The 18,418-nt window shown below is 41.9% G+C and overlaps 1 protein-coding gene across 2 annotated transcripts in view; it reads right to left on the bottom strand.

Moving 5' to 3' along the window:
* CSGALNACT2 (chondroitin sulfate N-acetylgalactosaminyltransferase 2) overlaps window positions 1–18,418 on the bottom strand; it is a 47,900-nt gene that overhangs the window by 10,994 nt on the left and 18,488 nt on the right. Inside the window, exons 1-2 of one of the 2 annotated variants that reach the window (XM_066620397.1) lie at window positions 12,826–12,893; window positions 5,926–7,168 (exon numbers count right to left, since the gene is read on the bottom strand). In XM_066620397.1, coding sequence (XP_066476494.1) covers window positions 5,926–6,583 — 658 coding nt within the window. In that variant the 5' untranslated portion in view covers window positions 6,584–7,168; window positions 12,826–12,893. Of the gene's footprint in view, window positions 1–5,925; window positions 7,169–12,825; window positions 12,894–18,418 lie in introns of those variants that run through there. The other variant, XM_066620398.1, reaches the window with a different exon arrangement.

Here is an 18,418-nt window from a genome sequence, read left to right as displayed (position 1 = left end):
AATTAAACAACATTTTTGTAATTATTCCATGCCCCCATCATTGCCCCTCTATGTCCCCCAAGGCTGGAAAGACCTGCTGCACCTCCTCTCCATTTTCCCATCCAATACGGAAAATCACATATTCCTATCCAATACGTGAATTCATTGATATTTCTACACAGTCTTTAAATGAAAATATTCAGCTAACTGCCTTTAAAGAAAAAAAACATGCAGGAGTATGCTGTACATAAGGAGATCTCAGGTGTGCAGAGCGGGAAAATCTGCTTTATTACTAAAACAATATTTTATGTATTACCCACTGCTGGGGGTTCCTCCCTAAACATGTAGTTGACCCTCATTATCTTTGAGGGATCCGTTCCTGGATTCCCCACAGATACTGAAAGCAGGCATTCAGAGGACCTCTGGATGCGATATTAGGAAGTAACATTTGCTAAGAAATCTGGGATTGAGCTTGATGCTGATGTGATATACACAATTCCTAGTATTCAAACTTTTATTATCATAAAATTTATTTCAACGGATCTGTGGAGGAGACAAAAACGTTCCAATTTAAATTTCTGAAGACGACAGTTGAAGGAGCCTGGAAAAATACTGCAATTGTTGCTACAAGCTAGCAACATTCCAACTGAGCTACGATTTTTAAAGAAGTGGCCAGCTATTCAATATATTGAAACCACCAAAAGAAACAAAAATATAAGGGGAAAATTTAGTTACCAGTAACTCTAGTTACTTATTTTGACCAAGAACCTTCTATTGGCCAGCCAGAAGAATTTAGCCAATGCTATTACCTCATGCACATAAAACTGCAGGTTAACTGCCCAAAAAACTGAAAGCCCCAAACACTAATTCTTGCTAAAGAGAAGAGATGCTATATTACTGTGGCGAGGAAGTAACTGACGCTATTTACTGCCCATAGCTGTTTTTCTTCTGAGTTCTACAGAATGATTCAAGTACAAAGGCATCTATTTGACCATAATGGGAACAAGTTAATTTCAAATGAAAAGCAATATTTTTTCCAGGGACCTACACTAATTATCATCCCTAGCAGGTGACTCAAAGCACTGTACGTATATTATGTACAATACAAAAGCTTACCATCATGGGGGCCTGGGGACATGAGTGAAAACAAACAAGTATCAACACTTGATTATTTAAATGGTTATAAACAGAAATGACAAAAGTACAAAATATTCCAGAAAGTAGATAAAAATAGTAGTACTTACCTCTGCTAATGCAACACCTTGAAAATGAATGTCTCAAGGCAATCTTGGACACGAACATTTTCAATGAGCCTAAGAATGCATTGCCTTGTTTTAAGAATGCAGTAAAATATTATGACAGGGTATCAAAATAGAAAACGACTAACTCATTCCTGCTGCCTGAAGAAAGAGCAGTAGAGTAAAACCACTACTGCAACTTTCTAGAGACCAAAATGAATCCACTGCAAAAATTTCAAGGCCAGTTGGCTGTTTCATGCACCAGTCTAATATGGCCAGTGCAGTTTTCTGCTTCTGAGTTTTTGGCACATTACACACTAGCTTCAAAATGCAATGGACAGTGCCAAGTACATCCAATCTGGAATCACTAAAATATGTCCCATTACATGGCTCTAAAAATGTTCCTAAAGAACTCCATTGGAACACACTTTTTCAAATACAGGCCAGCACAGCTTTTGACTGATCAAAGTAAAGCTGCCAACTTGGGATTTTAAAATGCCTGGTGTGTGAATAGAGTGGGGTCAGAGGGTGAACCAGATCAGAAAGAACATGGAAAGGGGATGGAGTTAATTTAAAAAAAAAAAACAAAATTATTTGCACCTTATGGGAAATCTTATTTAACAAAATACCAAATGCTTGGTCAGAAGCCATAACACTGAAGAATCAGATAATAGATCTGATGACTGGCAACCACTATGCCAGATATAGCTCACGAGACACATGTTCGGATCTGCCAGAAGCTCAACAACTTGCATGGTTTTGAAGCCTCACAGAGAGGAAACAAAACAGAACATTTATTGATGGTGGACCATCATAAATAGTGAGCCATATTGGGCTAGGCAAGTTTTCTAAGGGAAAGAGGAGGGACCTGGGAAACTATAGGCCAGTCAGCCTAACATCTATACCAGATAAGATGGTGGAATGCCTCATCAAAGATAGAATCTCAGAACACACAGACGAACAAGCCTTGGTGAGGGAGAATCAGCATGGCTTCTGTAAGGGTAAGTCTTGCCTCACGAACCTTATAGAATTCTTTGAAAAGGTCAACAGGCATGTGGATGCGGGAGAACCCATGGACATTATATATATGGACTTTCAGAAGGCGTTCAACACAGACCCTCAACAAAGGCTACTGAAAAAACTCCACAGTCAGGGAATTAGACAGCAGGTACTCTCATGGATTGAGACCTGGTTGAACACCAGGAAACAGAGGATGGGTGTCAATGGGCAATTTTCACAATGGAGAGAGGTGAAAAGTGGTGTGCCCCAAGGATCTGTCCTGGGACCGGTGCTTTTCAACCTCTTCATAAATGACCTGGAGACAGGGGTGAGCAGTGAGGTGGCAAAGTTTGCGGACGACACCAAACTTTTCTGAGTGGTAAAAACCAGAAGTGATTGTGAGGAGCTCCAGAAAGATCTCTCCAAACTGGCAGAATGGGCAGCAAAATGGCAGATGCGTTTCAATGCAAGTAAGTGTAAAGTCATGCACATTGGGGCAAAAAATCAAAACTTTAGATATAGGCTGATGGGTTCTGAGCTGTCTGTGACAGATCAGGAGAGAGATCTTGGTGTGGTGGTGGACAAGTCGATGAAAGTGTCGACCCAATGTGCGGCAGCAGTGAAGAAGGCCAATTCTATGCTTGGGATCATTAGAAAAGGTATTGAGAACAAAACGGCTAATATTATAATGCCGTTGTACAAATCGATGGTAAGGCCACACCTGGAGTATTGTGTCCAGTTCTGGTCACCGCATCTCAAAAAGGATAAATGGAAATGGAAAAGGTGCAAAAGAGGGCAACTAAGATGATTGCTGGGCTGGGTCACCTTCCTTATGAGGAAAGGCTACGGCGTTTGGGCCTCTTCAGCCTAGAAAAGAGACGCCTGAGGGGGGACATGATTGAGACAAACAAAATTATGCATGGGAAGGATAAAGTGGATAGAGAGATGCTGTTTACACTCTCACATAACACCAGAACCAGGGGACATCCACTAAAATTGAGCATTGAGGACAGACAAAAGAAAATATTTCTTTACTCAGCGTGTGGTCGGTCTGTGGAACTCCTTGCCGCAGGATGTGGTGATGGCATCTGGCCTGGATGCCTTTAAAAGGAGATTGGACAAATTTCTGGAGGAAAATTCCATTACGAGTTACAAGCCATGATGTGTACGTGCAACCTCCTGATTTTAGAAATGGGCTATGTCAGATGCAAGGGAGGGCGCCAGGATGCAGGTCTCTTGTTATCAGGTGTGCTCCCTGGGGCATTTGGTGGGGCTGCTGTGAGATACAGGAAGCTGGACTAGATGGGCCTATGGCCTGATCCAGTGGGGCTGTTCTTATGTTCAGCCCATTGCATAACTGGAACACCAGAAGATTCCAGATCAGTACCTATATCAGATATTGGATATTGCTGCTGACCAAAGAAAAGAGAAAACACAGAGAGCAAGAAGGGGTGCATGAGTACTAACCACTATGTACTACTCCCTTCAGTCTGCGGCCTTCTCTCCAGGTACTTCCCTTGACACGTGGCTTAAGGTTTTATGCACTGGACAAAATCCCAAGGTGCAGATGTCAAATTCACATTACCCTAACCAAATCCACACCAACTGACTTACCAGGGCCAGGTACTCCAGGCAGGCTGCTGCCACACGGCCAGCACCACTTGCCATTTCTGGCAGTAGCCCAATTGTGCGGTACACAGCGTCACATTTTGTAATGCTCTAGATCAGGCTGCTCTTCCAGAATGCTAGTTCTGGCAGTGCAGCCTGATCATAGGATTGGTATGTAAAAGCAGACCACAGAAAATTGTACACCCTTGAAATGTACTCATGTCTAGCTGGTTTTGACAGCTGTGCGACTGCCATCTAAATTAAAATTAAACCTGATATATTCCTGAACTCATAAACCAGGTTTAGGGGCTTGCCTGGATAGAAGCAATTAGAGCGGTGTTTCTCAAACTGAGGGTAGGGATCCACTATGTGGGTCGTGAGCCAATTTTAGGTGGGTCCCTGTCACCTGGGCCCAGCCTGGGTGGCCAAACACTCTCCAGGAGCAGGGATCTCCTCTAGGGTAGAGGCCTCCTCAGGAGTAAGACCCAAGTGTCATCAGGACTGGGGTCCCTGGCCGAACACCTACCTGGGAGTTGGGGCAAGGACCAGCTGGTAACAACAAGCAGGCACGTGGTCAGAAGGGGTGGGGATGGCCTCGTAAGAAGCCTGGAGAGGGGAGAGAGAGGAGGCTCCTCTCCAGTTATAGGGAAACCGGGGGAGGGAAACCACCCCTGCCTAAGGAGAGAGGAGAGGCCTCCAGAGGGAGAAGACTGAGGTTCGCTTGGGAGAGAGGAGGCTGGGGGAGAGAGCTCCATGACCCCAGACCAGCAGGGACCCAGAGTGCGACCTCTGGAGAGACAGGGTTATCAGGGCAGGGGCTCGCAGCCAACTATACCCCATGGTGGCCAGCTGCCCGAGGGACAAGCACGGAGGTATCAGGGGTCCCCCTAAGGCCAGCTAGCCTGACCCAGACCAGCAGTGTTGCAGCCCTCAAGAACCCTGACCCCTGGCCCAGAGACGCTGGGCGAAAAGATCGGGCTGAGAACACCAAGGAACGGGCAGGGTCGGGTCCGGAGCCTAACAGACGACAAAGGCATGTGTCAGCATGATGTACGGTGGGTTGTGATGTAACAGTCCACTTGAATGTAAAACGGCTGACGTGATTAAACCACCTGTGTCGAGCAACTATACCTGCCACCCATCCCTTAATCCACCACCGACCTCTGGTCATCGATCGGGTAAGCCCCTCGAGTTTGGTGGCAACCCCAAGGAAGGGGCCTCCTCCCGCAATGGACATTACAGTCCCCATTCATTTCCATATTTTATTAATATGGAATTAACTAATATTAATATTAGACTTGATGCTACCATGTATGTGATTGCATTTGGGGAAATATTACAGCTTTGTACTTTACAAGCTACTATGTATATTCTTTTAACAATGATAGTCAAAGGGACCTACTCCTGGGTAACTGTGGGTAGGAATGCAGCCTAGGATTGTTAAAAATTTCCTGCTTGATGATGTCACGTCTGGTCATGACTTCCAGTGGGCCCTGAGAGATTCTTATTCTAAAAAGTGGGTCCTTGTGCTAAATGTGTGAGAACCACTGAATTAGAGGAATTCGTTTGTGAAAGTGAAGGAAAGGAATTGGGGGGGATCTCTCATTATATGGTCCCATTGCTAAAATTCAGCTGATTTCACCTTAAATTCAAACTTGACTCAAGGCCACTGACAATACATATTAGTCCCATCAATCATGCTTTTGATAAAAGCAAAAGAACATAAGAACAGCCCCACTGGATCAGGCCATAGGCCCATCTAGTTCAGCTTCCTGTATCTCATAGCAGCCCACTAAATGCCCCAGGGAGCACACAAGATAACAAGGGACCTGCATCCTGGTGCCCTCCCTTGTATCCGACATAGCCCATTTCTAAAATCAGGAGGTTGCATACACATCATGGCTTGTAACCCATAATGGATTTTTCAAGTTACAAGGTACAAGTTAGCTTAAGGTCTATTATTTGCCATCATGATTGCCCTTACTGGGAGAAAGGCAGGGGAAAAATAAACAAATAGATGTTAAATTATTTTGCAAATTCTGCTAATTCATTTTGAGATCAGACATTCTACACAAACTAGACTTTCAAGTTTACTGAGTACCTTCTATGAAATCATTTTCATCATAAAGTTGTTTCTCCCCCACTCCTTCGTCTTCATCTTGTCCATCTTCTTCATCTGGATTATTAATTACTTCTAGTCCAGCCTCAATTACTTCCACCAACTCATCACGTTTATCTTTTCTGACTGGCTTCTCCTCAGGGTGTCGTGTAAGCCCCATCTCCAACTGGAACACCTTCATAGAGGTGAAACTCTCAAAGGGGATGACTCCATATTCACTAGGTAGTTTGGCCCCCATGCTCACTTCAGCTTTGTCGATCTGAGAATGTAGGTATTCTAAGAGGTCATTGGGTGCCTGTTCTTTGGTGCCTTGGTAGCCCATGCTGTTGACTCTTGGGCTTTTCCTCTCTTGTAACAATTTCAACTTATCACTCATTTCTTGCAGTTCTTGCTTTAATTGTGCAATTTGGCGTTTGAGACTCATAGCCCTGGTTTGGTAGTGTTCTTCTTGCTCTTGCAGGAGGGCTTGATAGTGTTCCTTACCAAAATTCTCCCCTACAATGCCAGGAAGCGATCCATTGCCATCTGTCTGAGGTGCACATTCAAGAAGGTACATGAATAGCAACAAGCTCAACAGCAGAGCAAGACCAACCAACAGCCATCGAGTCCTGGCCTGAAATATTAAGCCTCTTCTAGGCATTCTTAGAACATTTGAATTATATTCCAAATGTGACAACTGATACTTCTGTTCATAACCATGCTTAATATTATCTGCAAGGACCCATAGCTTGATATCAAAACAATTTTCTCAAATTGTTATATCCATTTGTGCAGCCAAAAAAAAAAAAAAAAATTAAGTTCAACAGATGTCTTGTTCAAGTAATTCTACAAAAACCCCAAATCCCAATATTACTACAATTTCCATTATAGTCATCAATTACAGCCTAAACTGTATTGTACTGTCCCATTAAATTCAGGGCTATTTGTCTAATTCATAAAAAAATTGAAGTTATGGAAGATTGATAAAGTTCAACCAGCTGAACATTTGTCATCAAACTTGGAGAAGCAAAGCCTTAAGTAACAAAGTTCTCAATATTTGGATTCCTTTATACTGGGAAAGCACTTTTGGCTCACATCCATTTACCCCACAAGAGCCATTCATATCTCAGTACTAGTAATTTTCACTAGACAGCTTGTGTGCTATTTTCCTCTGGCACTTGGGCTTCACGCTGCATCTTCTTGGAAATCTGTGACTGAGTCAGCAGAATTAAATTAAAGGGAGAGCCTGAAATTAAATAAAAAATACACTTGGTTAGAGCTACAAAGCAGCCAGACATCTGGAAAGCACATGAAGGCAACTTTTAATATCCTAAAAGTGTACACATAATGAATTACAAATTTTATTTTTGGGGCCAATCCAGGACAGGAGAGGATTGCAAAGCTCCAGTTTGTTCTACTGTATTACACTTCAGTGATTTTCTCCTTATGGAAACGTCTGGAAAAAACTCATATGAAGGGCTAATAAAAACCAGCTTTTCAACCACATAACAAGATTGTCAGAATTATTGCTCTGTGTTATTCTGCCATTTCTGGAAAGCACCATTACCAATTTTTCTTAATGTAGTAAGAAGTTAGCAAATTCAGTTTCCAGTTCTGATTTTATTTTTTGTCTCTCTGCAAGATTTTCTATCTTCCTTTGAAAACAGTACCAAGATAAACCTGGTTTTTACATAATGGAAACTGATGGTCACATATGAAAGGAATTTAGAATTTTATGATATATTGGTCAGGTTGTTTTGTGTTTTTTGTATTTGAGTTGGTCTTTACAATTTTCAAATAAAAAAAAGGAAGACCAAATCGACTCCCTTTGATCTGCAAAGGGGTCAAAGAGAAACATTTTTTCTACAGACTAGAAAACATCCTATAGTCATTCAAGTTATCAAAAGACTGCAGGCAGGTGAAGCAGAAGAGGGAAAAGGACAGAGAAGTATTGGTTATCATGAGCAAAGAGAAATAGATGGGAGAGAATCATTAAGGGCAGGAAGGGGAAACTGCAGCAGTGGGGATGGGGGAAAAGTAAATAATCCCGGAAAAGAAACAGCTACTTAGGGTTTGAAGACCCTTTACTATGCTTGCACACTACACCATTTACAAACTGATGACCCAAAGACCTCATTATGTTCTTAATTAAGAGCAAGCAAGCCCAGAACAGAGTAGCACCCCATTAGCACATAAGAAACCATGCAACTGCTCTTATAAGAACTCTCCTGGTATTACATCCCAATGTATAGACCAGTGGTGGGCTGCAACCTGATTTTTGGTGGGTTGCCAAAGGGTGATGGAAAGATCTTGCCTTAAGACCTGAGATTATTCAACAATCAGATACTGTAGCTGCTAATTACTGTGCAAAGAGATCAGCTCCTGCAGTTTGCAAGCATGTGTAAGTATAGGGAGATAAATGTTTGAGGGTCTTTTTCTGGTTTTTACTACTTACTACTTATTTATAAATAAATAAAATATTTCTTTCTAGATCTCAAATGTCTGGTAAACCTAGGTAGGTCCCAATAGAGCAGGGGTCTCCAAACTTTTTGGCCAGAGGGCCGCATCAAATATCTGGTGTGGTGTTGAGGGCCGGGGAAAAAAATTTAAATAAATAAATTAGAGATTGAACTTAGGTGAGTGAATGAATGAATGGGCTCATTCATCAACCTCTCAGGCCCTCAGAACACCCTCCAGACACTATCGAGCACAGTTCTGGTCATGTTCAGTTGAGAGGGCCAGAGGCTTTCAGGGGACAAGAGGTTGGCCGTGGACCAGAAAGAGTCTTGCTGCGGGACGCAACTAGCCCCCGGGCCAGGGTTTGGAGATCCCTGCAATGGAGTGTCATTCTAAAGAGTCCTGGTGCTAAAATGTTTGCAAACCACAGTTATAGACCATGTTCTATTTTCTGCCAATATGGTTGTGTTTCTTTATCCTTTTACTAAACATGATCAAATTCAAAGACAACTGAGTTAATCAATCAAGTGGTGCATTAACTAACAAGATTTGACCTCCCTTAGCCATACATCATTGCATCTGTTATTGATCTTCCAATGAAACTGTAAACACAGGTTGCAACTGTAGCCTGAGTGCCTTTACCTAGTGAGTGAGGGCCCAGTCCTATCCAACTTTTCAGCACCGGTGCAGCTGTAATGCAGCCCAGAGGTAAGGGAACAAATGTTCCCATACCTTGAGGAGGCCTCTGTGACTGCCTCCCCACCATAGGATGAAGTGCATGCCCCACTGATTCAGCTGCACCGGCACTGGAAAATTGGATAGGATTGGGCCCTAAGGGTTTAATTGCCTTGGCTGACTTAAGCCCTAGCTTCTTCCATCATGATGTCATAACAATAATGCGAAGCTACTGTATCTAGTTCTACCTGGGATTGCCCTCCCAACAAAAGGACAGTTCAACTCTTCCTGGAGTGGGTTGCAGAGATCAAACCCACAATTCATGGTATTGATTTCACCCTATAGAACTCAAAGTAACCAGAACCCTACCCTCTCACTGTACAAACTATTTCTTCCCAAATCCACAACCACACCAGCAACCATTTTAACTGAAATGCAATATACAAGAAGAGGGGTATTCACTCAGTGAAGTTTCTGTCTTCAAAAGTCTGCCAGCACCAGAGTGGAGAAGACTTTTTTATTTTTCCTGGTTTTTTGATGGCAGGTACGTGGGGGTGGAATGAGATTCTCCTTAGTTAATAATTTTAAGTAACTAAGACAATGTTCACGTAAACGACAGAAAAAGTATGCAAGGATAAGAATCTAGAGAACATTTAATAAAAGAATTGCACGCATATAATTGTCGCCACATGTATCTCCAAATAATTGACCAATGTCCAGATGTGATCGTAAAGAAGGATCAGAGAAGACAATGTAACATCAAGTAAATGACAAGTCAAGGGATGAAATAACCCCCAGCTTCCAATCTTTTTCACTCTATTTCAACAGCTTGCTGGAGCACTATTTAACTAGCCACCACAACCTCCAAACATATTATATGCTTGAGGAACTAGTGGCCCTTTTCCAAAGAATATGGCAGGTAGCCATTGACTCAACAGCTGGATAATTTGAAAAAGGCCAAGCACATACTGTCATTTAAAGTCTGGATGGCCAACTGGCAGTTCAAACTGAGCACTCCAAATAAACCGATCCGGATGTCAGTAGCTCTACAAAATTTTAAATCGAAGTATGCTAATAATTTTGATCAGTTTTACGAGAAAGCAAAAGTGGCAATGAGTACCCATGTGCATTTCATATAAACATGCCTATGCATTCCAGGAAGACAAAAGACCACTGGTCACCCGCTTATATGGCTCTCAGCCACACCATTCCTCTAACTGAATTTTGCCCTGTTCCAAACACCTGAACACCCCAAAGAATGCTGATTTCAAACACACCATTCTGTGTGGTTTCTCAAATGTAATGTTGAAGAGCAATGTAGAAATACTAACCTACACAGATGACTACTTTGGCTACGGCCAGTAAATGCAACCCTAGTTCGCATATTTTCAGACCTATGGGTCCAATTCTGAGAACTAGAAACTTGCTTCTTTAATCACAACCAACCAAATAAATTTGTAGGGACTCTAGCAAGAGAACTTACTAGTTCTCCAAATGTGCCAATGGCCCATAGCGCAAGGTCCATAGACTACATGTGACCTGATGAAGGGGATTGGGAAAGTCAATCAGTGATTTGCTGTAACTGAAGTCAGTAAAACTTCTCAGCAGACTTCCTCAGGTAAAAATTAGGAGCCCACAGAGTTGGACAGCATTTACACAAGAGTTCTTGTTGGCATCCTTCAGTCTCGGAAGACTATGGTGTCACGCTCTGAATGGTGGTTCTGGAACAGCGTGTCCTCTCCAGTGCGCGAAGCCTGGGTAAAGTAAGTATGGAGGATAGGCTGTTACCCATGCAGCAAATCCCCCCTCTCCACGTCGCTGAAATGGTCCAATGGAAAGGCAGAGGCCAATACGGTTGGTTCCAGTGGCGTCGCAGGAGTTGCCAGAACGTGACTGTGTTCAGCCATGAACTGCCTCAGGGACTCCGGCTCCGGATTTTGCCTCGAGGTTGACTCCTGAAGCCTTTTCCATAACTGGATGTAGCCACAAGGCAGTGGAGGTTTGGGATCAGAGTTTTCCTTCTCTCAGATGAGCTGCCTTCCCAGGCTGACGAGTCCCATCTACCCGGTGGCTGTTCAGTCGCCTCTTACGACAAGTACAGCCAAACTGAGGGCCTATTCTTATCCCCAGCCCCCAGGGGAATTACACAAGAGTACAAGATCATAATTAGACAAAATCATGTTCTGTATCTCTGGAGGGAAAAGGTATAATTATTTCCAAATATTTGCAATGGAATTGTGGTTTTCAGATAACCTAGCTCTTTAAAATATGAAATCTGGAGTACAAAGATGCCTATGCTATGCCTATGTATGCCTATGGAGTACAAACCCTATGCTGTGTTTGAGACCCAATTCAACAACAGTAGGCTCTTCTTTTACAACCATCTATTTGAATTTGCCCTGACCCACAACTTTTGCTTGACTAAAATAATGTGTAACGTAATAAACGACCTGTGAGAAAAGCGAGGAATGACTACAAGGGTCAACATTCTACTTCTGGCTGCAGTTTTACTGGTTCACTCCAGTAGTCACATCCAAGTCATTGTTTGGCCATGAAATCTGAACTGTGCGACTGTGAAAAATTGCATAACTCATCAATATTTACTTCGCAGACTGGTTGCATTAGGTGAGGACTTATAGGCAGCCTTTCCTAAAGATCTATATTTTTGGTCAATAATAATAGGAAAAGGGAAGCCTGAAACAGTTAGGGCCAGTTTCAGCATGCTGATGCTAAATGTATAAACACACACACAAAACCACAAGAATAAAAAATTGTGGTGCTCCCTCTTTAGTACCTGGACTCTAGTGCCTATATCTACAGCATTATTAACCACTAGGTCACAGATTTCTAGTGTTCTCATATGGCACACATAAGTAACAGTGACTCAGTTTAAATGTGATGATAACTATATGGAACCTCACTTAAGGACAATTTAAACTTTGGGTCACATTTAAATCAAGACTCAGTCAAACAATAGGGAGGGATGAGTCAGGTATTTATTGCATCAGAAGCAGGGTGAACAAACAGAATAAGGCAGATAGAACCAGCAGGCAGAGGACAGCAAAGTCACAAGTTTGGGAGTAGCAATTATTTTCAAAACCTGTTTTCTCCAAATGGACACAAAGCAGCTCACAATTACAAACAAAAATGTAAACACAGAATCGTGAAAACACAGGTTTGTTTTTTGCTTTTGTAAAAAATTAATTTGGTCTACTGACCATCTGGCATTTACACTTACTTTGGCCAAGGCACAGATCCTGGCAAGGTAAACAATAAATGATACTGAACATTGTGGGATCTGAAGCAAGTTCTGAGGGAGTATCTATACCCTTGAAGAACTCACCAGACTACATCTTAGCCTTGGTTCCTTGAGATCCCTCCTTTCAGAAAAGCATCCAACCAACTCAACTCCAAGACAAATATGAGTTATTCATGTACAGTTTGGATGAACACGCCTGTAACTATTATACAAGATCTTACTAAAATTCTAAGCAAACAGAAGTGAACCAGAAAAAAAATTCAAAACAATCTGTATTACGGTAGCCAATGTTGACCTAACACCACATATATTTTTGAAACGTATGCATTTCATTTCCTGAAAATATCTTAACACTTCATACAGGTGATAAGATGTTCATTTGGCTTAATTGTTTTGTGGTCATATGACTCACAGCCCAATTCTATTCCCCTAACAGAGCACACACAGAATGTTGGGGGGGGGAGGGGGGAATCAGCTAGCAAGCCAGAGGCAAGTAAAACTTTTTTACTTACCTCCTGGTAATCTGCCTAACCACCAATGGATCTCAGACTAGTACAGGCGATTTTGTTGGCGTAAGTCCTAGGAGAGGAAAGGGGCAGAACAGATTGAAAAATCAGGGATAGGGTCTAGCTGGCACTTTTGCTGCCGAGATTCACTTCCTCCAGCTGATTCCTGCCCCCTCCACCACCTTACCTGGGCCAGCAGAGTGACCAGGCAGTGGCATGTGTACAGAGCTTCTGGTCACTTCCACTAGTGGTTCCATCATGCGTGACAGGGATGCAAGGTTTGTGCCCTTGCAGAGTGATGTACCACACTGGATCAACAAATCCAATGTAGTCATTGGTCCACAGGACTGGACCATTAATCTTTGTACTTAAGAACATCTGCAATTGTAACTTTAAGAGACAAATCACATTTTAAAACTTTATGTTTTCAATTTTAAGAAGATTAAGACATGCTTTTCTCCAACTTCTTACTTTTTTTTACAGGGAACATTACTCTATGAATCTTCAAGGAACTATTAAAACAGTTTTCCAATGATTAAAAAAAAAAGTGGATAAAGCTACTGACTTGAAATCACTGGTTTATCCACTAGCTGCTGTAGAAAGTCTGGCAGAAGGGTGATCTGTTCCCTTAGCAATAAATATTATTTGTTGCACTTTTTGTCATAAAAGGGCTCTTGAAAAAGAGCTGTTGTGTGTCACAGTGCAACTTCTTGGTTCAGCCAAGTAAAGTTTACAAGACTGAGCTGAAGTCCTTCACATGTAATAAAAATTTATTTCTGAATTCAACAAACTACAGACTTTTAAGCCTTTTGACCCAAATCCAAGATTCTACAGGGCCAGCAATACTGATAGTCTATGTATGACATGAAATAACCAAAAATCCACACCTACCAGCCACACCCCACTGACATGAAATGGCATATAGTGGATTGTAGCCAAAGGTGCACATGTGGAAACAAGTAACATTTTGTGCTGTTCTGCAAGCAAAAGAAGTTGGGCAGCAGTGAGGTACTGATAACTATATGACATCTTGTGCAGTGTGCTGCACAGGTCTAAGTGAAGACAGGATTGCATTCCGAGTTCTATGTGCAAGACCCTCTCACTATCACTTCTGTGCACACAAGCCCCCTTATACAAATGGAAGGATAACTTAGGGTACAACCCCTAATCTCGTAGCCAACAAGAACATCCATTCAAAATCATTACAGGCAGCCCAGCCACTTTCCTCTCAGGCAGCCAGGTGCTGGCCACCCACATTTCTTGGGTGTTGTGGTTTGTTAAAACATTACATACACACAGAATAATGCCTCATACTGAAAACAATTTCTCTAGCGGAAAAAAATCAGATGATGTACAGCTCAGTCCTACGCATACTTACTCAGAAGTAAGTTTCATTGTGTTCAGTGGGGCTTACTCCATACATGCACATAAGACTGTAGCCTTAGTTACACAGCAAATGCTGCATTTACAGGAGCCACTTTCTCCAGTTGTAGTTTTTAATTTAAAATAAATAAAGACATTATGCCATACTTAACTCCACTATTCAAAGTTATAGTCTGATTGGTATTTTTCACAGGAAACCCCGATACACATTCTATGATTACTCTGTATGTTTTCACACAGTTGAGTAGTCTGCTTTTAACAGCAGAGAAATTGTGTGTAGGAAATGCAGCAAGACCAAGGTCTTCATAAACCCAGCAAAGATTTCAAAATATGCAGTATATCTCATGAGTCAAGTTTTCCACAGTTGGTTCCCACAGTTTTCAACTTCAGTGATTTACAATATTTTTTTATGTTTTGATCTTTATAAGTGGAAAATAAATTTGATATTTTCTACTGCACACATACGCCAACCTTTGATCAAGCAACTCAGAACAGCATTTTAGCTTTACAGGAACACTCTGAGCTAAACCAGGCTCACACTGCAATCCTATGCATGTCTACTTAAAAGTAAAACCTACTGTGTTCAAAAGGGTTTACTGCCAGGAAAATGTGTATAGAATTGCAGCCTGAGTCAGTGGCGTAGCTAAGGTGGTGCAGGGGGTAGCAGTTGCACAGGGCATCAAGCTTTAGGGGGGCCAGAAGCAGAGCTTGACACAACAACAACAACAACAACAGTATTTATATACCGATTTTCAACAAAAAGTTCACAAAGTGGTTTACAGAGAAAATCAAATATCTAATGGCTCCCTGTCCCAAAAGGGCTCACAATCTAAAAAGATGCAACACCAGCAGACAGCCAGTAGAAAAGACACTGCTGAGGTGAGGTGGGCCTGTTACTCTCCCCCTGCTAAATAAAAGAGGAGCACCCACTTGAAAAAGTGCCTCTTAACCAGTTAGCAGGGGTTAACTAATTAGGGGTTAGCAGGGACACTAGTAACCAAAATTGTGAAAATCTTGGTATATATGATAAATACCTTCATGTTATATAACAACAGAAAGGTAATTTAATGCAGAGGAATATCTGTATTCTATCAAAAGTTATGGTCAATTAACCAGAAAATGAAACACAATTGCCTTGTGGAACAAAAAGTGGATTTTCTTAACTCAAAACCGACCTATGAAACTCTTTGTTCTCAGAGCCAGTGACATATTAGTATGTTAATGACATGTTGCAATGACATGTTATCATGATACAGTATGAAACTAATAAGGTGGTAATATGAATCAGCTCTCATTTCCATGTATCATAATACAGTTACCCCTGCTAACTGGGTAAAAGGCACTTTTTCAAGAGGTGCCCCTCTTATATTTAGCAAGGGGAGAATAACCATCCCTCTTCACCCCAGCATAGTGCCTGGAACCTATCAGGGGCACACTTTTTATTTACTTAATTTGATTCTGTCTGGGGGGGATTACAAATCTTCTTTGAGCCCAGGTAGCAGATAGATGCCTTAGCTATGCCACTGACTGGGAGGAGGCAGCAGAGCAAGTAGGTGGCAAGCTGCTGGGGTGAGTTCCTCCCAATTTTCACTTTAAAAAAAGCCTGGGTGTGACGTCGCTTCTGGTTGTGACATCACTTCCGGAGCAACATTTTGAGCTTGGCACTGGGCTACACAATCATTAGCTACGCCACTGGCCTAAGTCACTGTAACTTGATCAAGGTCATTCACCAAGCTTTATGGGTGAGCCCATACCCAAACCAGAACAACATATACACACTAACATGCAAGTGTATTTTTTGTTACTCCAAGCTAAGAAGAAGAAAAATATTGGGTTAAGTACCATTTTCTCCCACTGTCAAGATGTTGGCTCAACTTAATTGTTTTCACTCTGTCCAAGCTATCTCTACAAGTGATATGTAATAAGACTCACTGAGACACAACACCCGATCAGTTCTTGCCGATTACCTTGAGAACAAAGATGACTTTCTAGTTTACTTTTTAAACATCACAGATAGAAGCACATGAAAGTGAAGACTTCATTAGAAAAAAGGTGAGAATGGAACTGTTCTGTTTCTCATTTCAGCTGTTCTAAAACTTACCATAACTCTCTGCTTCTCCCACAGCCCCTCCAAAACATGAACTATGAGTCAACTTAATCTAACAGCAGTAAACTCTACCAATTTAATTTATAGTGAAATTTGATTGCTCAGTGGTTCACAAACTTTTTAACATTGGGAACCATCTAAAAAATCTGTGGCTATTATGGTGATTGGACAGCAGTACTGCCCCCTCTCAAAGTAGCAGGTTGTTTAACCCTTGATGCACATAGCTTTGTCAGTTGTGTGACCCACCAGAAATTGGGTCATGTCCCACTGGTGGGACACAGTTTGGGAACTGTGGAATTGTAGGTAGTCCTCTCTGTACCGCTTACTTGAAAACTATGTACCAGGACACCATAGTGAGAACTGTTAATATACCTTGAGAAATACGTTTCTGCAAGTATAAATATTCACTTACGAAGGAGGTTGCCTGGTATTTCTTTGCAGGATTCACTGCTCTGGCCCTTCCAACCAGCCAGCACTAGAAATGGATAATTCTCCTGTGTCTTTGCATCAAGTGCAATGAGATTATTCAAAGATGCCACATGCAGATACAGCCAAGTTACCTCAGAGGCGATGCGCCACCCTAGATCAGATACCCATGAAGTAGGCTCCCCTGAGGGCATGCAGTTCTTAGTCTGACCCACTCTAAGAACAAACCTTTTGGACCAATTACACTGGTATACCTTAAGATTTAAATTCAGAAATGACAGTGAAGAGCTTGGTCAGATCTTTTTATTCCCCCAGAAGAGGGAAGAAGAGTCTTACTCTTAGCGGCTGCAAAAATGCATGTGGAAATCAGTATTTCCCATGGAATAATTGCACATTTGTTTGCAAAAACCATGTTCTCCCTGTCCATGAGCTTTTTCACTTTGTAATTCACGAGTGCCAAACCTTCCATGTAGGCTTTGAAGTCATTGGGCTTCATTAGCATTGAAGTCTTGGAAGAGGTGAGACAGCATTCTAGACGAGGGGTGTCAAACTTAAGGTCTGCAGGCCAGATCAGGCCTGTGGAAGCTTCTTATTCCTTATAATGGGGCTGTCTCAATTATTAGGGTCATTATCTGCTCTCAGCTTACTGAGTTGTAATAAGAACAGGGAAAGCTCTTATCCACTCTTATCTCTTTTTATTGTTCTCTAACACTGCAGAGAAGTCAGGCAATGCATATGGATCGCTGATAGAAGTGAAGCTTGGTACCCAGACATGAGTGTAGATCACTGGTAGAAGTGATGCTGGCTTGTGTGCTATGCAGATATAAGTGTGTTTTTCTTTGCCCCACCACTAAAAGAATATTGTGGAAAAATATACAAAGAACACTGTACCTTGTACAGAGGTGCAAAGAAGGGCTACCAAATGATAAGGGGCTTTTAACTTGGGGGTAAAGGGGGGCAGGGAGAAGGTATAGGTTTATGAAATGACATGGTTTGGACTGGGAAGCAGAAAGAGAGAACCACAAACGGTCACAATATAGTAATATCTTTATTAGTACCACCCAGGAGGACATACCATCTTAATAAGAATAAGGAAAAATATTAGAAGAAAACTGCTCAGCAAAAGCAGCATTGCTGAAAAGGTGGCCAGTGTGATAACTGGGCTTTCTCCATATCTTGAAAATACGATCATGATTTGCATATTTTCTCTTCTGCCATTTGCAGCTAATTAGTTCCTAGGTGAGAACAAAGTGCCTATTTCAGGCCATTACCTACTTAATGACATCACTTCCTGCCCTCAGTTGGCACCATGAATGCTGACTTTGGCCTACTGTCTGAAATGAGCTAGACGCCTCTGCCCTAGACTGTCTCCTGGTGGAGCCCACCTTCGCTTGAGCTCATCCTCCCCTTATTTTTGGCTTTAAAGGGCAGCCAATTCCATGCTGAGAGGGGCACTGTGCCCAGTCAGAAATCGTATTGTGTTCAACAGGGCTTACTACCCAAGATGATGTGTGCATAAGATTTCCAGAGGCAAAGGAAGATGACATCAAATATTCACTATGTCCCTCAAGTGCCTTGAGGAATCAATTTAATATCTTTTTAAAGATTTTTGCCATGTTAAAAATTATGTTTTGAATCAAAATCTTTGTCTCCTTCTCTGAGTGTGGATGTGAAGGTGTGTGG

This window comes from Tiliqua scincoides, chromosome 3 (genome assembly GCF_035046505.1).
Source record: "Tiliqua scincoides isolate rTilSci1 chromosome 3, rTilSci1.hap2, whole genome shotgun sequence".
Taxonomy (NCBI): Eukaryota; Metazoa; Chordata; class Lepidosauria; order Squamata; family Scincidae; genus Tiliqua; species Tiliqua scincoides.
This window is presented reverse-complemented; position numbering and strand designations above follow the sequence as displayed.